General features: G+C 35.2%; 1 protein-coding gene across 3 annotated transcripts in view; it reads right to left on the reverse strand.

Moving 5' to 3' along the window:
• Positions 1 to 469: 469 nt before the first annotated feature.
• C2CD5 (C2 calcium dependent domain containing 5) overlaps positions 470 to 25,126 on the reverse strand; it is an 81,393-nt gene continuing 56,736 nt past the window's right edge. The window contains exons 15-27 of one of the 3 annotated variants that reach the window (XM_068559941.1): positions 23,630 to 23,794; positions 21,932 to 22,072; positions 19,954 to 20,017; positions 19,123 to 19,184; positions 18,819 to 18,917; positions 18,257 to 18,346; positions 17,376 to 17,463; positions 16,312 to 16,398; positions 7,807 to 7,857; positions 6,809 to 6,910; positions 5,288 to 5,478; positions 2,440 to 2,586; positions 470 to 1,740 (exon numbers count right to left, since the gene is read on the reverse strand). In XM_068559941.1, the coding sequence (XP_068416042.1) occupies positions 1,609 to 1,740; positions 2,440 to 2,586; positions 5,288 to 5,478; positions 6,809 to 6,910; positions 7,807 to 7,857; positions 16,312 to 16,398; positions 17,376 to 17,463; positions 18,257 to 18,346; positions 18,819 to 18,917; positions 19,123 to 19,184; positions 19,954 to 20,017; positions 21,932 to 22,072; positions 23,630 to 23,794 (1,419 nt within the window). In that variant the 3' untranslated portion in view covers positions 470 to 1,608. The remainder of the gene's footprint in view (positions 1,741 to 2,439; positions 2,587 to 5,287; positions 5,479 to 6,808; positions 6,911 to 7,806; positions 7,858 to 16,311; positions 16,399 to 17,375; positions 17,464 to 18,256; positions 18,347 to 18,818; positions 18,918 to 19,122; positions 19,185 to 19,953; positions 20,018 to 21,931; positions 22,073 to 23,629; positions 23,795 to 25,126) is intronic. The other 2 variants (XM_068559942.1, XM_068559943.1) reach the window with 2 other exon arrangements.

Consider the following 25,126-nt stretch of genomic DNA (forward strand, 5'->3'; position numbering starts at 1 on the left):
CAGAAACATACTCAGGAATCCCCAAATAGCTGCTGCATGGATGGATGGATGGATGGATGGATGGATGGATGGATGGATGGATGGATAAATAAAACTATGAACAAGTCAGTCAATCCCAGGGACCTGCCTATTTTTCCAGACTGAGCTTAAGTATCATTTCCTTGGGGAAGCTACCTTCATCCCAAGCTACACACATTTTCTCACTTAATAGTGTAGGTTTCCTACCAAAGGCAATGAGAGTAGCACAATTACATATGTACTTTTTCCACCAAATTAAGAACAGGGCCTTGCATATAGTAGACGCACAACAGATGATTGTTGACTAAAGAAATGAATGGAGATGATCAGATGGAAAGTGATTTCTGACCACTGACAGTGCTACATCAAAGAGGCAAAAAAAGAGATTTAGGAATATTCCAGTTTATAAACTTTTTATTTAAAAAATAAAATTATAAACAAAGTACAGAAAAATATTGACACCTGTGATAACAAGGAAATGACTCCTAATCTTTAGGGCAGTTGTTATCCTGGAAGAGCAAAATCATGAGTTTTATAAAGAAATTTTGTTGTGCAAAGGAAGAATGTACTTTTAAAGGTTCATTTGTAATAGGTATTTGGCATTGACAAAAAAGTATTTCTATCTATATATTCAACACTCTGCAGCATATTTACATTCAAGTTGCATTTCCAAACTCTATGCCAAATACAGTCTAACTCACCATCAAAAATCCCTAAGATATTACTAAAATTCTGTTTATTTGGTGGGAGTACAGTATGACTTTATTAGAAAATAATTTTATGTTCCTTCTAGATCAATTATATTTTAACTACTTCAACAAAATTCACTGGCCTTTTCTTCCCAGCTGAAGCCAAGCCTCTTCCAGACAAATTAAACACAAATTGAAACTTGGCTAGAAACGAAGTTATATAGTAGTTTTTTTCCTCCTTCCTTATTTAAACTTCCAATGGAAGGACACTGGCTCTGATAAATTACTTTTCTTTTCCAGTAGTTAGGACATATTATGGATACAAGTTGAAGAATTTTAACTTCTTTTTCAAAGACGGCTGAAGCAATTTTCCCTTTCAGTTGTTACCAAATTCCTCATCAAAATAACATATTCAGAAACCCGCATGGCTTTCTGAAAACTTTTCTCCATTTACCCCATACATTCCTCGAATCAGATTACTTACTCACTAACAATTTGTCCATTTCTTGCTTAGTTTTTCTAAATTACACTAGGATAGCTATCCTAATTTCCTGATAATCTTCCATTTCATTTTCTAAACTATGATTTTATTAAAATCAACATAAATTATACATAGCTTCCATCTTTATTACAGTTCTCAGAGAAATTTATCTGAACTTCCTGGGTGGGGAGGTGGGGTCAAAGCTCCACGGGGCCTGTCTGTCTAGGCTGGCCGAAATAAAATGTCAAGATTTGAAAATTCTCAGGCCTCCAAGTGATCCCAGACGAATCAAACATACTCAGAATGTATCAATTGTTCCTCAATTCTCTCAAGTTCATTTTTTATGTCTAGTAAGATAAATGAATGACAAAACAAAGGAGACCCATGAATGTCATTTAGTGGAGCTCATTCTTTCTGACTTCAGGTTGTAACTTCTCCTCCAGTACATGAGGGCTGGCAGTTGGTAGCAGGTTGCTGAGTTGACACCACTTCTAATTCAGATTCACGAACAAAAACCACTGCATCACCACTTACGTTTATAAGACACTGTGCCTATAAGAACAACAGGACATGTTCAGTCACAGACTCAACAACACGCTCATACTCTTCTGCTACCCTGGGGGCAGTGCCGTAGAGCTGAAAAAGCGTACAACCCAAGAGAAAAATGAGCAAAGGATAAGAAGGCAATTCACAGGAAACAAAGAAACTCATTAATCTAGTTATTCAAGTTTTTAAAGGGATCTTTAACAACTGTAAGTGAGTTATTAACAAACTGATAAAAGAAATTTATTCTAAGATTTAACCTAAGCAACATTCCCTTGTCCCCATTAACAGAATTATATTACTTATCAGAAATAAACAAACAGTGTGGCCCCATCATGATGTACTCTTCACCAGCAGGGCAGTTAGAACTAGACAGCATCACATTCCAAACCAGAGGGCGTCTTTAACTGTCCTCCGTTAGCCATCATTGGATCCCAAAGACCCACCAAGAAGGTGGTGGAAACAGTAATTTAGGAGCAAAACTTCCAGAGGTATTTAAGAATAATAACTAATCACTGGGGATGTGAAAACAGCATCTGACTTATGCAGGACCATGGTTACCAACATATTCATTAAAACGTGTTTTAAGCCTCTAGAATCAAAGAGCTTTGAAGAGCAATTCTCTTTTTCAGGGGAGGGTGGGAGGTGAAAAGGCCATGGGATACATTCACAGGTTCCCGCCATCAGAGGTTTTTAACCCCATCTCACCTGGTTTTTATTTGGATTCTCCATGAAGACACACTGCTTCATTATGTAGGAGACAACAGCATTCCCTCCCAGTGCAGCCACGTGAGCTCTCACCATCGCAAACACTTCAGCAATAAAAGCATGGAGAAAACCACTGACACCTCCTTCCTAAATGATGACGCGCAAAAAACCAAACTGGATACATGTGTAAACTAATGTACATCAAACATCAAAGAATACATATTAAAGCATCTTAAGTGATCTTAATATAACGGACGATCATTTTAATTCCCTCCATAATGGGGATTTGTTGCATGAACGAACAAACAAACCTTTACTGAGCACATGTCTATGACAGGGATTACTATCTTCATTTTACAGATGATGAAACTGAAGCTCAGAGAATCTGTGACGTGCCCATGACGAGCCAGGACCACAGAGCTGGCGGACAGATGGCAGAGCAAGAGTTCTAACTGTCCCTCCATCTTCAGCACCTCCCTCTATCAAGTCGTTCCCAACATCATTCAAATAAATTGATGGTAAATATAAACAATGAGACTTCCCTGCTATCCGCATCTCCTATTCTGAAAATGAACCAGGCTCCAGTCGCACTTGTCTTCTTCACTTTCTCAAAGGTTTGACATCTTTTCCTGCCTCGGGGTCATTGCACATAAAGGTTCCACACCCAATTTTCCACCAGGGTAATTTTTACTCAATTCTTCAGGTCCTGGTTTACATGTGACTTCCTCAGAGAAACCTTCCTTATCAGATCTAAATTAAGTTCTCCCATTATATTCTCTGACAGGCCCTGTTGTATTTCTTTATATGACTTACTATTACTAGGAGTCACCTATTAATCACATGATTATTTATTTACTGTCCACCATGCCTGAGTTCCACTAGACTAAATCCCATCAGGTCAGGAACTGACTCTGCTGTGCTCACAACTACATACGCTAACACCTACTTCAACAGATGCACGTACTAAGTGGTCCGTACATATTAGTTAGGGAATGAAATCCAATAGTTTGGGGAACTTTTTCAGTGCTCAAAAACAAACAAAACAGAAACCAAAGGCTAAATGAGAGCTTAAAATGCTTTTCAACCTCAGTTTTCCACAAATTTTACTGGATGTTATTTATAGCCTAGGCAGAAATTTCCAACTTTAAACTGGAGGTTAAGGGTAAAATTTAATACACTGTTAGAAGAACCATTAGTCCAGGTCATATCTTTCTGAAAAGCCACAGGATCCTACATAAAGTTTTGTACAGGTATCTCTCTTTATAATTAAGGAATTAAGTGAGTTGTGTCAGCCTGCCTCTGACTCAATCATCACCTGGGACAGTTTTTTCTTTTACTTTTATCAGTTTTCCTCCTCCATCTCAAATCAAGAAATTCTGACAGCAGAGTAACAGAGACTACAGAGGGGTAATTTTTAAAAGATTATATAATTGTAAGCAAATAATTCATCAAGCAATGAGTAAATTTGGGATATTATACCATACAGTTAATACTACAAATCTCTGTTGCAAGGAAATCTACTGTGAAGTAACATTTTGGGGTATGGTTGCTTAAGCAGTAGAGAAGGCACTTAGGAAATAACATTTTATGGATTCAATAGTACAATATCCATGTGCTAGTAAGAGCAACCGGAAAAGGTCAATTCACCAATCTATGCCAGCTTCTCACACTCAAATTTCTTTGTCAAACTTAATGGACTTAAAAGTGTCACCTATTTTAATTCTACACTAAAAGGTTTTTGAGAGTATCTTAAGATAGCTTCTTTCCCATCTCAACACAATTAGAATATGATTTTAAAAAGTAATTTATCTTAAAGGAAACATCTATCTAATTAGTTAATCTGTCAGAAGTCACTCCCTCATTTACACAAAAACAATTTATGTTTACTCTGCACCAGGCACTGTGCTAGGTGCAGGAGGTGAGCATGATATCAAAAATTAATAAGCAGCTGTTATTTCCAAGAAAGTATAGAAACACTGCTAGTGAAGCAATGGGGAAAAAGCATAGTTAAGTCATGTTTATAATGAACACACTTTTTAAAAATACAAACTACCGCTGAAGTAAATTTTGAAGAGTTTATTGGGTTTCACACCTAAATAACTAAAAAATTTCCCCATTCACAATAATTTGCTTAGCAGTCCTGCTCCACAACATAAGACAAATAGAAATATAATCTTTTCTTGAGTTTAAATTCCTCTGTAATGCAAAATATAATAGGCTGACTCTGATTCTTAACTTTGACTACATCAAGTAGAAGATTAGAACTGCTGTTACTTAAAAAACAAATTAAAGTTTAATGATACCCAGCCAGTGTGAGGTAAGAACTTGAACAAACATTTTTACACACTGACGGCGAGAGGAGAGGTAAACAAGCAGCCTCAGTCTTGTTCAGAGGAAGAAAACAATAGAGCTAAATGACATAAACAATCCCTAAGACATCTCTCCATGATACAATCCCTTACTATTTCTAAATGTAAACCCTTAAAAATTGCTATTTAAATATATCTCAGGCAAATATCTACTGAGAAGACTAAGCTGTTCTTTCAGGGCTGTTTTAAACCTCTAATCAAACATGGATACGTTTATTTGTTTTAGTTACCACATGATAAGGACCTGGAGTTTCTAATAACAAATGGGATTAAACCCAAAACAACTCTTTCGATGATACTAGCTGCTAGAGACAATCCAGACAGGTTATGAAAAAAGGGTGTGTGTGTGTGTGTGTGTGTGTGTGTGTGTGTTACTTCTGGCAAATAAACAACCAATTTGAAACTTGTCTGGTTTTGATACTAATATCTTCAACCACAGAAAACGCACAAAAACAATGAAATAACAACTATAAAATTACCTCACGAAGAGAAGTGGTTTCCCGAATAAAAAACATGTTAATTATCCCAAGATATTTCGTTATTTTTGCTCCAGGAATGAAGGAAAGAGGTGTCATCTTAACCACCCCAACTGTAGAATTTGCACAAGGTGGAGAAGAGCGATTCCGGAAATTTCCTTCACCCACTGGACTTGCTTTTTCGACTGTCACAGCTAAAATTGGAGAAAGGAGAGAAAGCATCAAGATCATATGCTGGTGACTCAATTATTCCCTAAGGTTTCCAAATAAGTGGTGACAACATTCAGCTGTCTGTGAGGCTAAGCCATGTCATGAAAGAAATTATCATGCACTGCATGCAATTAAAAACAGAGAGAGAAAGAAAAACATAAGAGGAAATGCTGGAATGGAATCTTTTGGGAGAAAAATGGCATTCCTGCAAAAGAAAATGTTGATGAGGTGGAGCTACACACACAATGATCGTTATAAAAGTGAAGAAAAAGCGGTAGAGCATTAAAAATTATCTGCTGTAGGAACAAATTATTACAAGGAGAGTGTGAAAGTTGTTACATTTCCCAGTGCAGTTTTTTCCATCTTTTTTTCAGACGACTTCATCATTGTCAACTTGTAGATAAACCATATCTTAACTAGTTGTAGTAGGTTTCTTTTCCAAACCTTCTCGATCAAACTCGTAATTTAAAAAATTCAACAAATGACCTTGGCTGTCTAAAAGTTGTTTGTTCATAAAATAACAAATAATAGCTACCACTTATCAAATAACTACTATAAACCAGACATATATACATATATATACACACACACACATATATGTATATATATAATCCTTACAACAACCCAGCAACGTAGGTGTTATTATCTCCATTTTACACATGAGGAAACTGAGGCTCACAAAACTTAAATCACTTGCCCAAGGTCACACAGCTATTAAAATGGCACTACTAGGATTCAAAACCAGATCTGGCTGGTTCCATATCTTGTGATCTTCTCTCTAAAACACAGTTCCTTCCCTTTAATGTAAAATCTTTCACTCAAATACCTCAAAGTCTACCAAAACACATGGAGTATAGATAAAGAACATGTAAGTACTGATCCTGAGTCTAGCGGTGAGATAAGAGTTGACCGCTTTCTCTCTGGAAATACCTCATTCTTTTATCACTCTGGATATCGCTCTTAGTAAACTGACAAATACCGTACACTACCTAGTACCTTGGGTCCTGGAAGAGTGTCTCTTCAATAAGAGAGCTCATCATTTCCTTACGCTAGATGATATAATATCTATTTATATACTTTCAAGAATACCTTCATGAAAATAAAATACTAAAAACACAACCCTACAGTTAAAGTTAAAAAAATCTAAAGGCCCTTCAACAGCTTTTGCTAAATGACCTTTAGAGTCTGCAGCTTTCACACTCCAATACATGATTGATTGGCAATGTTATTACTGAGTAGTCAGGTCTAGCCTTCACCACTGGGAAATCAAGGATATGCTTCTCAGATTGTAACATGGTAGAAACATCCGCCTACTTGTCTTAATTGATCCACGCCTTATGGTCTGAGCTTTCAGTTTAATGAGCTCTATCCAGCTGCTGCATCTGTCTGCAAAGGAACTGTAATCAACTGACGTTGCTGAAAACACAGACAGAAAACAAAAGAAAAAACAAAGAAAAAATATGGATGACGTCTCTTACTCGTCATAACACTCCTTCCGATGACGTAATTTAACTGTAACTTAGGGGAAAAAGTGGTCCTTTTCAAGTCAGGTAAGAGAGATAGTAAAGAGTCAAGCTTTAGACACTGATTTGTCCAAAACCAAGTTCTCGGCTGGCTGAGCATCTTTGGTGATGTCACAGCTGTGTGGTCTCTTAGGGGGAATGGAAGCGGGTCTAACAGAGAGATCAGGGAAAGGACCATACGCTGTGTTTTAACTAACTTCATTTCCCATTCTTTTTACTTCACACTGTTTTAGCTGTTTATATTCAGGGCTTTAATTTACAATCAGAACTTTGTGAATAACTCCTTGCCCTATTTTTACCCTGAAATCAAAAATAGAAATAATGAGAATCAAATGAAGAATACATGAAAAAAAATCACTAGTTAACTTATCTTTTATTAAAATATCTTCTTTCTACCAATAGTAACAGGAAAGCCAAAGGGTCATTTTTGTCAATATTCTATTTCCACATCTGATTTTGGCAACAAAGCTTCTGATAACATGGGGTGAGGGGCAAGTGTGAGCCTAACAAGTTCTCATTTTAAAAAGAATAACTTTTACTACTGCTGAGCTAAAAGACAATGTTAAAAAGCTAAAGCCTTATTTTTAGAAAGTGGAACACTATTAAAATGCTAAAAATGTAAATATTCGTTTAATTACTATTTTGTAAGACACATTCTAACTACAATAAAGCCACATTTTGGTGTCTATTCCATCGTCCAGTGCATTTCTCTGATGTCTGTATGCTTATGAATCACCACACTAGAATTTCACACCTTTGGAGACTATTTGCTTAATTAGACAAACTCACCTCTCTGTGCAGCTGGTATACCTGAGTTAGAACTTGCACTCTCCAGGTGTTCTAATAAGACAATATGAACAACATTAGCTTGGGTGCTAAATATAAGCCAGTATCTCTTCTTTGCTCTTGGTTAATACTCTCTAAAAGCCAGACGAATAGGAGGAAATCTTTATGGCTTCATTATAAAAGTAAACCAAATAGAAGTATTTAGGTTTAAAACGCAGTTTCTATTGATATATGAAAACTAGCTCCGTTAACAAATACCATGCCAAGAAAGATTACTTGTTACTATAACACAAAAAAAGTTTCAGAACCTCTACACACAAAATATCAACACAGCAACAAATGTTAGTGGGATGGAAGCAGGACGTGAGAAAACTGAACAGAGGAAAGGGTCAACCTACTGGGAAGAAAAACTGAAATGAAAAACAGAAGGGAAATGTTTGTGGCGGAAGAGCCAGTAAGATTAAAAATTACAGACAAGGCAATGACCTATGTCTCACCGATAAACACAAACCTCAGCCTGACCCGCCCCCTTTATTCAAGGTCTTCACTTTCAACAGCTCCTTCTGGAGCTATCAAGACTTTGTGGAACTAAAAGGTGACCGCTCTCCACGGAAATAACTAGGAATCCCAAACTAGAATCCCCTTTACAGTAAGCTCATAAAAGCAGGATCCTGCATTCTCCCTGATAGTTTATATTTTTACTACAGATATTTAAGTCATTGTACAAATTTAAACAGTACTATAAAAAAAAAGAAGACTTCATAATCTATTTCTAATGTTCAGGCTCTAGCCACACTAGCATTATTTGAATTTTTGTTTCAGAGAATTTCAGAACTGAGAATATAGTGTGGCCAAGATAGAAATAACACATAAAAACACTAAGAATAATTTGGGTCAGCCAGTCTTTTTTTAAATTATAAACTAAGTAAATATATATATTTTTGTCTCTGCTTAATGCGTTGATCTTTTGGTAATATTCTTAAATTAGCAGAAGTTATACTTTTCAAAAATTGGATTTGTATAGAATGTTTCTGCGAACTGGGTGCAATGGAAGTATCTCCCGCACCCACCCCACCCCCCAACTTTTAAGGCAATGACCACAAGCTAATACTGGAGAGAGTACAGTGGCTGACAATCCTCTTACAATACAGAACTGTCCAGTAAAAGGGATCACTAGGGGAGGTCCATAAAATGACTATGAGGAGATCACGCTGGACGTGCCCTGACCATCAGGCCCTCAGACTGTAGTTCTAGAGGGAGCATCCTCCTGATTCAGGATCCTGAGGGGCAATGGAAGCCCAGGAAGCGATGGGACCTACAGGAGGAAGACCAGAACAGAACTGACATTCAGAGGCTTACCAGATCTCTAGGGACAGCTCAGCCTGGAAACAGACCCAGTGCAGAAGCTGGGACAGTAAATAGCCCACCCCAGGCTCATACATCCCAGGAGGGTCCCAGAGCTCTCGTATGCCCTGTGCAGTATAGCCTCGGTAAGTACAGACACAGAAAATAAAGTCGGCATTAGGTATTCTGTGAAAGTTTTTAAAATGTGGGGATGGGAAGGAGGGGGAGGAAACTAAAAGAAAAAGGGAAAATTACTAAAATTATCCTCTATACCTTGATATTATCTTGGTAATATGGAATTCTCTAGTAACAACTGTATATAATTTAATGGCAAGTACCCATGAAAAGAGCTTGAACATGTAGAAGGTGTCTGTTCCCATCTCTAAATATGTCAGGTGGAAACAAAACAAAGGTATACAATGATCTGTAGAATATTTGTGTTTTTAAAAAAGGATAGAGTATCTTTGCAAAGACAGACAATAAGCTGTTAAGAGTATCTGCCTCTTGGGAAGGAAAACAAAGGGAGAAGGAAGCTTTATTTTGGACAAAGTGATTTTTTTTGTAGTATTTGAATTTTTCACCATGTACACTTAGTAAGTACACTTACTACTTTTCCAAAAAAAATTTTATGAAAGGTAGAGGAGAAACAAGTGAGGGAAAATATTTATTCCCTGCCCTCAAATATGAATGTGTTTGAATTAAAATTTGAAAAGAACAAAACTTTTAAATTAGAGACGTGGAGGGAAAGGCTGAGCGACGAGATTTCTGACCTCACGGAAGGAGAGCAGGTTCATCTCCTAACATGCTTGCCAGGATGCTCATTTTTTCTCTCAGAGAAAAGGCCCAAGAGGAGCTGGTCCTGGCAGCAACCGGACATCAGCACCTCGGACTGGTTTGAACACCTCAAATATCTAATGACCTCAGACTCTCAGTCACTCTGCTCCTTCTGATTACAGTTTGGCTTCCCAGGTAATAACAGGCTTTTCCAAAGAGAAGGTACTGCAGATATTAGCTGTCTGGCTCACTGACAAAGCAGTAATTCTGCTTAAGAATAAATAAATCCGTATGCAATCTCTAAGCCAATACTTAAAAAAAAGACAACATATTTCATACTCAGGAGTAGAAATCTTATTAAAAGTCCTTTGGGCTTTGTTGAGGAGCTGGCACCCAGTTCTGGCTATTTGCACATCTCTGTGGAAGAGTTTGACACAAATACTTCGTATGCGAGGTCCCCACTGTAGCTGCAAAGATAGTCTACATCAAGCCACCCAGCAGCCCACTTCTCTTACCATTTCCTTCCCCATTGAATACAATTTTGCTTTTTTAAAAAGTCACCAGTTACTGATAATCCCGCTATCCCTCAAAAAACAACCCTAGAAAGTTACTGAGGCAAACAAAACATGCAGATTGACTATTTTCTTACTACACTTGAGCAATTTTTAACAGGCCTTAGCGGAGTGGGGAGGGGGATTAACCTAGATTAAAGCAGTTTAGTGGAAATGAGCATATAGATGAAAAACAGGAAAAACATGTGGCAAGAATTCCTCCTCCCTCAATTATACACCTGCCCGTGCTTCCAAAGTTTGAGATGCTTCCATTCTCCTAAATAACCAATGACAAAGGTATGGGTTAGCTATGATAAAGCTTTACAATGACTACTCTTCTAACAACTTACTTTCTACCATTAAAATTTACAGATCACCTTTGCTTTGAATAACTAAAAAGTATTTGAGATAATCTTTTCCAGTCACCCTAAGAAAATTACAAAATTTGAAAAAACTCCTACAAATTCTGAAAGGATTCTCTGGCAGATTAAAATATATGCAATCTGGAGTCTTTAAACTGTATGCTTTATTTTCCTGTTTAACCATTCTTAGTTTTAAATTATTATGATCAAAGTTTGGTTTTATGTCCCTTTAAGCATTTCCATCAATCTATAATGCATTGATCAGCTATGTCTTATAACTGTAAAATCTGGCTTAATGACTGAATTAAACAAATGATGTACATAAACATTCAATATAAATCTGTTCCATAATGGTCTTTAAATATTGGTGGATTGATAATGAAATTGCCATATTATAGTTAAAACTTACTAAGGCATAGAGAAAGATACAAATTGCTTCGATCTGGATATTCCACTAGTAAAAAAAAAAAAAATTCAACTACACAGGTACACAGGTAATACACAGGTAATACATACAGTAGATGACAAAAGACAATTAGCTGCCCTATTTGAGTCATTAAAGCTTCCAACCCCGGGTGTACAACATCCTAACTCACTTGCTTTTCTTCTTCAATCCCCATCATTCACTCTTCCTCTCACTCCCATCCTTTGTATCCTTTTTTCCAAATAATCCTTGTTTTGGGTCAGTAACCCAATTCAATTTTCTTTGCTTTTCACTCCCTCTTCCTCTGACTCTGGATTTCACTGCCCTCGAGCTCTTGGAGAAGCTAAGATTCTTTATCTCTACTTCTCCATCAACTCTTTCTTTCCTTCCCACTTCTTGGATGAGGTTTTCACATTTTCCACTCTTTAGTTTCTGTTTTCCTCTCATTCTCCTTCCCCTCAGCATTTTTCTCCTTTCAGGACCCCTCACTCATTGCTGTGGCCACGGATAACATGAAGAACTTTAGCATTTTTTATAGTTGCTACCATTTGGTCACAGTGACAATAATATATCTTAAAAAAAAAGAGAGAAAACAGACATGCAATGAATTCTTAATACATAAAAACATTTTTAGTTAGTATAAAGAATTATATATACTTGTAAGAATTCAGAACCATTAGTTGGCAGGAAAAAGGAAAAGCTAACTTTTGTAGTTCTTATAGATTTATATTTCTAATACAAGTTTAAAATAATGTGAGGCAAGTCATTTAAGTTTAAAAAATTAAACTATCTTTTAAAATCAAATTTGGTTTAACAAAAAGTAAGTCTGATAGCCTACCATAAAAATAAAGAAAAAAGCTTCAAATGTGTATACCTAATTATGGAGTATAATATATTGAGGGTGTAAGCAAACTTGTTTTCTTTTTTACTAAAATCCAGAATTTGACCTATATTTTGTCTTATTCGTCAGCAACTGCTCAGTGAAAAGAGAACTTCTCTCAGGTTATAGCTAATGCCACTGAACATGAGGATACCACCCCAGCATAAAGCAAAATGAACACAGAAACAAGGGTGGTATAAAAAGCTTTTCCTCTATACAGTTTCATCCAATAGTATATAAACACTAAAACTGACTTAATTAAACCCTTTTATAGTCTTAAACTGTCAGAATTTTAATGAAAGCAATTATCCTATTATAGATTAGATTTATAAAGTATTTGAGATCTATTTATAGTGGTATATAATTCAAACACATTTGTCTAATATAAGTTCTTAAGTCCCACAATATGGTATCAAATATCTCGAGATTCAGGTCTTTAGACATGTATCTAAAGTAACATGCCAACCTTTTATAAAAATTACACGCATAAAATTTTTAAGATTAATTACAGTTCATGAGAAATATCTTATTGATTTTTAAAAAAATTTTACCCAGATTACATTCACTCAGATTCCCTATTTTTACTATATTTGCTCCATCTTTTTTCATTTTCATTTCATAAACATATATATCATTTCTAAAGCCTCTTAAAAAACCATTTCAGAGTGAAATGACAGATATTCAGAAAGCTGACATGTAGATATTAATGATGAGGAAAAAACATTATGAAAGTGGTATAAAAAATTTGCTATAGTCATCTTTTTTCTTAACACAGTTTCATATTAAAAAAAAAGTAATTTATGGTTATGCCACATCATCTCTGTTCCTCATAGTAGTCATCAAAGAATTTTGATGACCTCCACATGATAATGTCCTTTAAGAAATTACTTAGGCTCAGCACGTTTTAATATTTCAAATCAGAAAAATCACGATAACCATCAAGGTAACACCAAATCAACCACAAATTTGAGACATACATCAAACTATTCTATTACCTTGAGAAACAAAATATATAACTAATAAAACAAAAGATGGAAGGAAAAAAATTAAGCATGGATGGACAATTCAGGCCCAAGCTTACTCTACACTGTCAATTAGGAAACATGTTATTGAAGCATCTTTTCTTCACATAATAGTCACTCATTTTCAATAACACAAAAAGATAAGGAAAGGTTTATCTACAAGTGAAAAGATGGAAGTATTAATAAACATACTGTGCATAGCTCTTGAGACTACTCTGTCAACATAAAAGGAAATAAAAAATTTTAATAAATTATCCCATTTGTGATAAGAACATGAAAAATAAATTAGTAGTCAAAGTTTTCAGAATTAAAAAAGATAAATCTCGATCAGCTTAGCTAACTGACCTAACAAAACTATAAAAACTATATATTTATTTACTTATCAGTATTAGTAGTTAACTTTTAAACCTCTTGTGGTTGCAGATAAGAAAGTAGAGAAGTTCTCTGAGCATTTATTCCTCACCCTCACCTTTCTCTCTCCCACCTATTTCCTCTAAACTGCTAAGCTTAACTTTTCCCAGATATTTCTATTCTCTATTCAAAGCCTTCCTTCATGTTACAATGTTCAATTACTACATTCATGATATAACACTCTATTATTACACTTTTCAGACCTTTTCAAAACCCATTCTATCCTCAAATTTTCCAAAATACTTTGAGATGACTTTTTCTAATATATACATCATAGCCCATGTTCTCCTGGAAAGACATGAGGAAGCAAAGACAACACATAAGCATGCAACGTAAGCCACAATTTACATGACTTAAAAAAAATAAACAGATAAACTTTTTAGTGTTCATTGATGATTTTAAAATGTAACATTCAAGGAAAGGCACATAGGTTTATAGTTAAGCACTCAGTATTAAAGTTTTATATATATTAGTATTAGATGTGATGTTGATCATTATGAAGCTGACAATGGTGACGATGATGATGATGATTAAGGGTGGCATGATCTGATGCAGTGATTTTCAAACTTTTTGAAACCCTTTCTTCCAACAAAATCATATATAGAAAGCTGATACATAAAGCGTAGTGCATTGAAGCTGCTCTAGTTCAGAGGTAGGGGGTCTAGAGACCTATCTTCTCAGCCCCCACACCTTGCCTCCTGGAAGGTCATGAGGCACCTCTGAAGAAACTCTATGGTTTGGAGGAACAGAGTTTAAAAATCATTGGTTTAACTGATTTGAAGTTATTTGGAAAATTAATTAACAGAAGCTCAGTGTGACCTCAGGCATAATTTAGCTTTTATGTTTTTAATAATAGGGACATGTTAATAATTGAAGAACCATAAACTATAGAAAGTCAAGAAATCAGAGAATTTTAAAGGCTAGAGAGAATCTTAATCCTTTCACATTTTACAAATGAGGAACTAAGACTTAAGTGGCTTAATTAGAGGTTACCTGGCCCAAGTTCTCACACTTTATCAGTAGCAGAACTGAGAAGAAAAGCCAGGTCTCTTGGTTTATTATTCCACCTATGGCCCCTCTCTATGCTCCTTAAAATAAATTGCAAATATTTTAGGGACTGTTCAGATATGACTTATTCTACTCAAATTCTTCTTTCCTAGTTTTTTAAGTTCAGAGTACCATTTGTGCAAAATATACTAATGACTTCAAAAAGCACCAGTTCTCATTACCTTTGAAAATATTTTGAAAGCTATTGCAGAAACTGTAAGTTATCAATATAGATATGGCCAATTTACAGAGTTTAAATCTAATCTTCTGCAGAATTCAGTAGCTATTAACAACATGTAAAGTTGAGCTAACAGGGACCCCAAATCCACAAATAAATATTTGTATAGGTTAGCAATTGATCAAACTTTTTCACTGTTGCTGATTGGGTTTTTGATTTTGGTTTCCCCCTCGCCACCACTGCTGGGTAAGGATAAATGAAGTGATACCTAAAAGTGGTTTGGAACTAACCCTGTGTTAAATATAAGTTTCTGTAGAAAGTAGGTGTTTAAAAAAAAATCCTATCTAGTCAGTTCAAGGAAGATTCTAGACTGTTCTGCTTTTTGTTCTGAAAGCTATGTTTAAGTTATAAATCTGAACTCAGATTATCTTTGGATCTGATTTTTCCTCTCTATTCTTTCAAGAAATTCTCTATGGAGTTCTAAATTAGAATTTTAATTTAGACAAAAAGGAAAAAGAACCACAGTTACCATGTTAGAAAGTTCAGAATCTGAAAGTAGCTTCTTTTCAGCTTCAAAATATGAGACAAGATCTATTTATCTACACAGGCCTTGCACTGATTTAGTAAAGACTCTATTGATATACAGGCAATGTGAATATAAAACTATGCTGTATTATAACTAATATGGTATCAGATAAAGTAACTGACAAGTAGAAACCATAAAATAATGTCACTTGTATTATAAAACGGAAAAATTAGAAAAGCCAATTTGGTTTTAAATAACAAATGCATCATTTCTCAGAAAAAAAAATTTAGGAAAAAACACAAACTACATTTACTGTGTATGTAATGCTACAAGATAAGGTACAGTAATTCTGAAATTTTTATAATAAAAATTACACTGAAATCAGAAGAGAAATGGAAAAAACCACCTCCCACTTTTCTCCAAAGATGGTACAGATCTAAGTAGATCTACTGCTACTGAATTAGGGGACAATCATTTTGCACTTGAAAAAATGTTCCTCAAATATAACCAAGACACCCAAAAGACAGAAAGCTCATCCCTTTCTCACTTGTACTAACCTCCACCCAAAACCTCTCCACATAGCTTCTGAAGAAAATAAGTATTGTTTGTCTATGAAAATCTAAAAATTTTTGCAGAAGGTTAGTGTTGCTAGAAAAAAATTTACCAGATAGAATATAAATATCAAAATATACCATATGTGAGTATTTTGGGAAATCCAAATCTCTGAAAATAAAACTTTAATACATTTGAGTTACAAGAATGGACTATCATACAAAAAATTACCTTAATAAGTTATGATGAGTTTACTTGAGAAGTTAAAATAAAAGGAACATTACTCTCTCCCCTTTATGAACATGAAGAAACATACAATGAGGAAATGAAGAATAAATCTCCATCTCAAAATTAAGTTAAGATTACCTACAGTGAAGAAGCAAGTGAAAGGATCTAGAAACTAGTATTTGTGCTTGCATTTTCCTTACTTAACCAACCTTTAGCCGGTGGAAAAGGATGAGAAGGAAGTGAATCTGAACAGAGTTCGAGGGGAAACTGCAGAAGTTCTTCATTATCTGTAGAGGCTTGAGAGGCAGGAAAAGCACAAGTTAATTAGTAATGATCTCTTACTAATTTTTAAAAAATTACTCTGGAATAACATATAAATATCCCCCCAACTCAATTAATTCTGGTTGTTTTGTCCTTGCTTTCTCCCATGGGGGTCCTTCACCTGCAGACATTGAGAGTGGTTGCTATCTTCTCTGGTGGGGCTGTTGTGAGATTTAGAAAGGATAATGTATATAAATCTCTTAGCACAGTGCCTGGCAAAGAATAAGCACTCACTAATGATTATTATCATCCTACTTTTTGTACTATACTAGTTCTATGACACTTAAACCAGTTTTTATCTATCTTTTTTGATAAATATCTGGACATATAATCATTTAATACATCTATCTGACATTAATTCAATGCTATAGATGTAGGATATATTCAACTTAAAAAATTTTAGATTAATCATGAATATTTATTTAGCCAGTAAGTCATTAAACTTTACAAAGTATACTATTTCCCTTGTCTTTTTTTTCAGAACACACAAATGGTTTCTAAGATTTTGCATTTCTTTGGAATATATTAAGCATGGTACTTCCTAAATTTTACTGGATAAAGAACAACTCTGAGAATCTGCTGAACACTATGGGACCTTTCCTGAGAAAAACCCATGGTGCTTGCTACATCAGTTGGTTCTCAGATGCCTTGAGGACCTCCCCAGAGTTCCTAGGATAGGAGCCTCTAAATTACTGCAGAACTAATGTTATATGCTAACTCTAAAAAACAGCAGCATTTTCTATGTAAATAGCAGCCAACCACGTATTCATGTGTGAAAAATATCATCAGCCATATGCTTATCCACACAGTTATCTTGATAAAGAAAACAGAAAAAGTGACAGTATCTTGTCAAGAAACACGTCATTTATTTATTCTACCTATCCTCTATATTTTATCACTGAACTATAACACAGACAAACATGAACTATGCTCCCATCTACCATAGGTTTACCTCTTTGCAATGACTTCTCAGCATGTGTTTTTGTGGTCTGTAAAGCCTGATTTTTGTCAAAAGTTATTGCAACTGCTGTGACTGTAACCTAGAATCACAGAAACAATATGATTAGCAAAATAATCATTCCCCAAATAAGCTTCTTATAAATCTTTTTCAGTACCACGGAACAACTTATACAAACTGGCTAATTTGCCTTTCCTGGTTAAGATTTTCAATCAGAACTGCACATAAACTCAGACATTCAGACTACTACTAAGCCCAACATGTACACCTAAATGTAGGTATTCCAGAAAGAGCTCAAAAACCCTCTCTAAAAGATGGGGTGTGGAGAAGTCGCACAGAAGCACACCTTCTAGTGTACATACACTGGATCACACATATGAGTCCACCTTCAGATAACTAGAGTTCACAAAAGTGAAACAGACAGACAAGGTCTGACTCATACTAGTACGTTTAAAAATATTTTGAAGTAGGGCTTCCCTGGTGGCGCAGCGGTTGAGAATCTGCCTGCCAATGCAGGGAACACGGGTTCGAGCCCTGGTCTGGGAAGATCCCACATGCCGCGGAGCAACTGGGCCCATGAGCCACAACTACTGAGCCTGCGCGTCTGGAGCCTGTGCTCCGCAACAAGAGAGGCCGCGATGGTGAGAGGCCCGCGCACCGCGATGAAGAGTGGCCCCCGCTTGCCACAACTGGAGAAAGCCCTCGCACAGAAACAAAGACCCAACAAGCCAAAACTAAATAAATAAATTAATTAATTAAAAAAAAATTTTTTTTGAAGTAAAGCAGCTTATACTTCTTTAATTATGGCAAACGTATAATATTAAAACAGACCAAAGTTATAAGTCTTCTTTAATAACAGACTGAACCTTAGTTACCTGAATTAATTCATCTTCAGGGAGAGATACTGTAAAATTTACATGGCAAAGGCAGCAGGGGATCATAGACCGTAGTTTAAAATACAGGCTCTACACAAAAGAAAATATTAGTAATATCATTTCTTTTAATTTAAAAATTTATAAAAACTGATCTTTTAATGTACATTATACTATGGCAAATAAAGTTGAGAAGATTAAAACACTTCTGTTTCGTCTATTCTTTCATTAAGAATACATTTTTAATATCTAAGCAGACAATAAGATTTAATCATATTTCTAAGTCATAAAAAAAAAGGTTTTTTTAAAATTTACAAATATAGATTTTTATGAAGTTTAACGCTATGAAATAACTTAAAATATATTCCTTTTATAGTGTGGCATATTAAGATGGAGAGGACATCTTTAGCATTTTACTTGATGGCAGGTTAAGATTGATAAGTAAATAAAAATAATTCGACCTACAACTGTGTAAGGTATTCCAGACAATATAAATACTTTTCTTCTTTTATTTCATGATACTGAGGAGTTTTAGCTAAAGTATAGTTAGTCAAAAGGTTCCTACCTTGAGCAAGTTTTCACAGAGATCATTAAAATTCTTATTGAGGGCTTGATTAGTTAGATTAAGGCTGCTTAATCGGATTACTCTTACTGATGTGAACATCTAAATATGGGGAGATATAATGGCATGTCATTTCATTATTCTGAACTAAATACTGTAACAGAAAATAAACAATCATAACTACTGTGGTATTTTTTTAAAAGATAAGATTTTAATTGCAGTAAAGAGGCTGAAAACATATATTAAGAAAAAACTTGCTAAAATCACATATGCTATATTTGCTTAAAATTAAGAATAAAAGGTTTACCTGTATTTCAGATGTCCAATTATTTATACCAGGCATAATTTCTGTATTACAACTATAAAAGCCTGTCAAAATAAATTATAGGTAAAACATATGATAACATTTCATTTATTTTTGTGTTAAAGAACAACATTTTTCGGGCTTCCCTGATGACGCAGTGGTTAAGAGTCTGCCTGCCAATGCAGGGGACACGGGTTCAAGCCCTGGTCTGGGAAGATCCCACATGCTGTGGAGCAACTAAGCCCGTGCACCACAACTACTGAGCCTGCACTTTAGAGCCCGCGAGCAACAACTACTGAGTCCACGTGCCACAACTACTGAAGCCCACGCGCCTAGAGCCCGAGCTCTGCAACAAGAGAAGCCACCGCAATGAGAAGCCCACGCACTGCAACAAAGAGTAGCCCCTGCTCGCTGCAACTAGAGAAAGCCACATGCAGCAACGAAGACCCAATGCAGCCAAAAATGAATAATAAATAAATTAAAAAAAAAAAAAAAAAAGAATAACATTTTTCAATTATTACATGAAGTTCTAACTGTAAGATCCATTCATTCTTTTTTTCTAAAACTCTATACCTCTGGGAAACTTTAGACCACGTTAATAAATTATCATGTTTTTTTTGTAATGCATAAACATAAAAGGATTAAAAATCAGTTCACCTAAGTTCTAATGTAAATATTTTTAAACGATGTGTTTTCAATCTTGGAGCAGCAAAGAACATGACAGAAGGTAACACTGATAAAGCCGTTAAAATAAAGTTAGTGCTATAATAATGATGAACCGAAATATTGATATGCAAAACTAGTCTCATCTCCAGGTAATTTTTCTCTGTTCACCTGAAGGAGGCGGAACATCAGTGAGTAGAGAATGTACGTCTTCCATAGCATCTGTGTCATCGATCTGAAAATGAAAAGATTGAACCTATCACATAAGTAGTAAATATATAATTGTTTCAAATTTTTAAAAACTGTTTTTGTTATTTATTAAATAGAAAACATAAGAGTCAAGGAGAAGTAGGGCCATTTTTCCCTAAGTTAAAATATAAAACTTGAAAAAATTTTTCTACTATCTATAAATTTTTCCACAGTAATTACAAATACTTCTAAAAGAAATATTTTACATTATAAAGTATATTGAGTTTAAAAAATACGAGTCTTTTCTCAAGTCTTTATGAGGGCATGTTTCAAAAGATTTACAAAGATAACAAGCAATCATTATCTCTATTTACATTAATAAAGTGCAATTAAAAAAAATCTTCTGACTAAATACAGAACTGCTTTAAAATAAAATTACATAGGGATAAATTTAAAGGCATGTCTTAAAAGAATAAGTACAAATTCCATTTTTCCTACATCACAATATTTTGTTGTGAATTATAAGTAATGAACATATCCAACTGGACATATATTGACATTCATCTGTACATTGGGGATCTAAGTCCTGACTGTGTATACACCCGAGATGTCAAGAACCACTTTCACTTCCACTTTGCTTTAGCCACTCACAGTCATGGTCATAACTCGACTGTGGTATTCCCCAAAACATTCTACACTCAGATCTCCAGCATTCTCCAACTATAACCCCCATCTCTCTTACTGAATCTACACCTTGCCCTCTTCTGCCCATACTCCAAGCACTTCTGTTCTCTACTTAGCCAGGATCCCTGGATCAGAAAATATGAAAAATGCTCTGGATCAAAGTGAAAATAACCCTCATCTGGAGGGTTTGTTAAACAGATTCCTGGGCCCCACCTTGAAATTTTCATTTACTAGGTCTGAAGTAGGGGCCCCAGAGTTTGCATTTCTTACAAGCTCCCAGGTGTTGCTGATGCCACCATCACAGGGCACTTTGAGTACAACTGCTCTAAACTGTACCCTGGAACTTTTTACTCCTTAACCTTTTACCAACCTCCACTTTTTTTCTCCATTCTCAGACTGTAGAGATTATGAGAAAGAGGCACAAATTCATATAGTTTGAGTTTTCTACAAGGTAACACTCTCACCTCAGTTAAGCCTTGAGCATCTCCCACAGCTGACATGCTGATCACATTCAAGGGCACTATTCTAGACTCTTCAAACCTCCAATCCCATCCCAATACAACTCTACTGTCACCTTCCTGCTTTACTGAGATCCAGGCATCTGATTTTTTCTCTCAACTGGCACCTTACCAGAAAACATTTCTAAGTATCCTCATTTATTTTCCTTTCCTTCAATATCAAAGGAAGATCGTCTATCCTTTCAAAGCCAACCATTCTACAGGGGAGTGCATGGGAAGAAGATCTGTGAGGGCACAGGCTCCATAAACCTTTCATGTCACATTTATTCTCCAAGAAAGTTAGTTCATTCTGGATGCGTTTTTACAATGAAAGTTCAATTACACCCTCTGAATTCAGTAAAAAAACACTACACTCAGAATTCACAGTGCTTATATTATTGTGTTACATGTAAAAATGTTATAATTATAGTAACATGTTATGACATATAAAGCAGGTAATAATTAGAGTAAGTGAAAGAGAGAACCTTCTTATTGAAATTAATCCAAGTTTACAAAAAAAGCTCCAAAAGTTTAATATTTTAATTATATTTCAACCCAAACACTAATTTTTCCAAAACTAATTTTCCAAAACTTTTTAAACTTTTATTTAAACAAAAGATATATTACCAAGTTTGTTGTAATTTCTATAATAAAATATTCTTTTGATATTTTTAACAGTTGTAATGATACAAAAATATCACATCAATTTAGGACCTGACTGTAAAAATATATATCTTATCTTCCAAAATCTTTAAGAAATTAGTCCAATGCAATAATACCTCCAAAACAAATGCATCTTTTTTCCCATGTGAAAGGTCCAATTCTGTAACTTCATCAGAGCTTTCTGATTGAGATCTCAAAAGTCTTGAGCGTTGTCTAGGTTCTGGAATGGGTGATCCTATAATCTCTTCAGATATCTCCTAAAAGAAATATAATTGCTTTATATCATATGACTGTCTTTTTCTGTTTTGGGGTTTTTTTGTAAACTGCAGTCGTTTTTTTTTTTTTTTATTGAGGTACAACTGACATGTAACATATTAGTTTCAGGTGTTCAACATAATGATTTGATATTTGTATGCTTCAGTCTGGTTTTACATTTTTATATTAACAGAAAACTACCGGGGGGAAGGGGAGTATGTAAAATGTATTCATAGTCCATATTTAATTATAACCTTTATGAGTAATTAACCTTTTATAGAGTACATAGCTATTTCCTTTAATTGATAATAGCAAGCTTCATACACTAATCCAGAAACTGTCACAGACACAGCAAGGCAACACTGACATCTAGTGTACAAAGAGGACACTACAATTAGTAGGGAATTGGCGGTCCTTCCAGCTCAGAAGGTATTTTCTACTCAGCATTTAAAAGTCCTAATGACCTATAAAGAATTAAAGATTTATGTACCCAAATAAGATTCTAATCTTTTATATCTTATGCAGTGGTAACTTTTCAAAGCCTCACATAGTAAAATGAGGAATATGATATATGTATGTGTATATTTATATAATACACATATTATATACATGTATTTGCTATGCAACTTATTTAGTTAAATAAACTTTGATAGTTACAATAATGATCTTTTTGAGGTCAGTATAGGCTACAATCTTACATGGGTTAGTAAGCTTTTACCCATTTTTTAGCCAAAGATCACAGCTAATCAGAGGTTCTAAACATCTGCTGGCCACAAGGAATATCAAGAGAATGTGGGTATGTAAGCACAAACCTGTTGTTGGTGTAACAGAACTATCTTTAAAAAAAAAAAAAAGGATTATTTTAAAAAAAGGTTTTTCAAAAATGTTTTCAATGTTCATTGCTAGGGCATACCTTGCATAAAACTGCAACCACAGTTTCGTAACACAGCTACCTCTGCAGCACCTTCGCATCCATTTATCTTACTTACACTCCCCATTAACCTGCCCTAGATAAATCTGACAGGGTACCTATTACAGTGACTACAAAATGAGAAAGAAAAGACTCTGTATTCTTGAACATTTCTACCACAGATAAGCAATCTTTCTTCTTACTAAAAAAGAACATTTTAAGCCATTTCTTTAGTCATTCAACAAGTATTTATCAGGTGGCTACTACCAGGAGGAACTGGTCTAGCCATTAGGAATACAGCCCTGATGGAGCTTCATTCTATTGGGAGTATCAAGTAATAGACAAAAATCAAAAACATATTTCACACACAGAGACACACAGAGATAAGAGAAACAGAAAACAATAAAACACAGAAGGAGGATAGGAAGTACCAAAAACTGACAGGAGAGTTAATTTTTTAAATAGGGTGGTCAAAGTCAGCCTCCCTAAAAAATAAGACATTTGAGCATGGATGTAAAGGGAGGTGAAAGAATGAGCAATGAGGAGAGCAAATCTAGACAGTGGCGGAAAAGTCTTTAAGAGAACCTAAAAATATACTAAAATCTAAATAGCAACTTATATATTCACAGTGGAGATTTATTTCACTTACCGGAGGATTGATTTCATATAATTCTTTATTCTTAGCAATCGTGTCATTTATCTTCTTCTGCATATGAGATATATGCTGCTCGTACGAGCCATCATTAGGAGTCTTCCCAGCAATCTGAATACCACCAGGCGTTGGTAAAGCTGCTAAATACACACCTGTGGCTGACTGGTAAAAATAATGGGGAAATAATCAGAAAAAAATATCTAAAGAATAATAGTCCTTAAGTTTTCATATTCAGGAATGTGGTCCTTGCCCTGGAGGAAAAAGATAATTAGCACCAGTGCTTGCATAGGACATATGTGGAAGGGCACAAAAAATCAGAACTGGTAACAGGGGTTGGTTACTTCCAGCAAGAACTGTGGGTAGGTCGGGGACAGCAGTGAAAGGATGATTTACTTTTCACTGCATACCCAACTGGACTTTAAAGTTTTTTGTTATGATTGTAAAAAACTGCACTGAAAAAAACAGCTTATAAAAATATGATTGAAAGTTGTTAAAAAGTAAATTTTTCATGAATGAGTAGTTTACATTTAAAGTGGCAAAAGTAAAAGGGAAACATGCAAAGCAAGTAAAGAAACTGAGTTCAGAAAGGATAGGAAACTTAAGATCACACTGTCAATAAATGTGGGGAAGAGACTTGAATCTGTTTCCGACTCCGAATACCAAGAACTTTCCACTATACCATTCTGCCTCCATAATCACCAAGAGAGAAAACTTGATACAGACTTATTTTAAATATTTAATTAAATAACTACTAAATTGTGACTTTGTAACAGTACTACATGCCATTAGTACTGAAAAACTATTAGGGGAAATACAAAACAAGATAAAACACACACACACACACACACACCTATGTGCATTTATGTTTCAATATGCTTCTGTAAGTAAAGCAAAGCAAAAAAAAAATGTATAAAAGTACAAACATCAAATTGTTAACATCAAAGGAGTGGAATGGAGAAAAGAGAAGACAATTCTTTTAACTCTGGATATTTGCGTATTTTGAATTGTTAGATTTGTTGTTGTTGTTACTGTTATTACACAATTGCCAATTTTGTAAAAGTCTTTCCTAGAAAGGGTATAGTACTCTATGATGAAGTCTGGGCAGCAGATGAAATTGATCCCCAGAAGCTCTTTCTCCTGGGTTGTTCATGTGTCCATGACTGCACTCACCACCCAGTCTCATGCTCAAGCTCAGAACACCTTCTGCGCCATAGTGCCCCATCTCTAACACTTTAACTGCATTCACTAATGAGGCAACAGCCCAGAATGGCTGAGAACACAAACTCCGGAACCAGACAGGCCTGGGTTTGAAACTGAGTTCCGGTACCTACAACCATATCACTTTGAACAAGTCTCAACCTATCACAGCATCCGTGTCCTCGTCTTCTAAAGTGAAGATAATATTACATTCTTTCTGGAGCAGCCCAGTGCCGGACACCCAGGAGGCACTCGTCGGGGATTAGCTATCATGGAGGCAACTCTTGGGACCTTGAG

Source organism: Eschrichtius robustus, chromosome 13 (genome assembly GCF_028021215.1).
Source record: "Eschrichtius robustus isolate mEscRob2 chromosome 13, mEscRob2.pri, whole genome shotgun sequence".
Classification (NCBI taxonomy): domain Eukaryota; kingdom Metazoa; phylum Chordata; class Mammalia; order Artiodactyla; family Eschrichtiidae; genus Eschrichtius; species Eschrichtius robustus.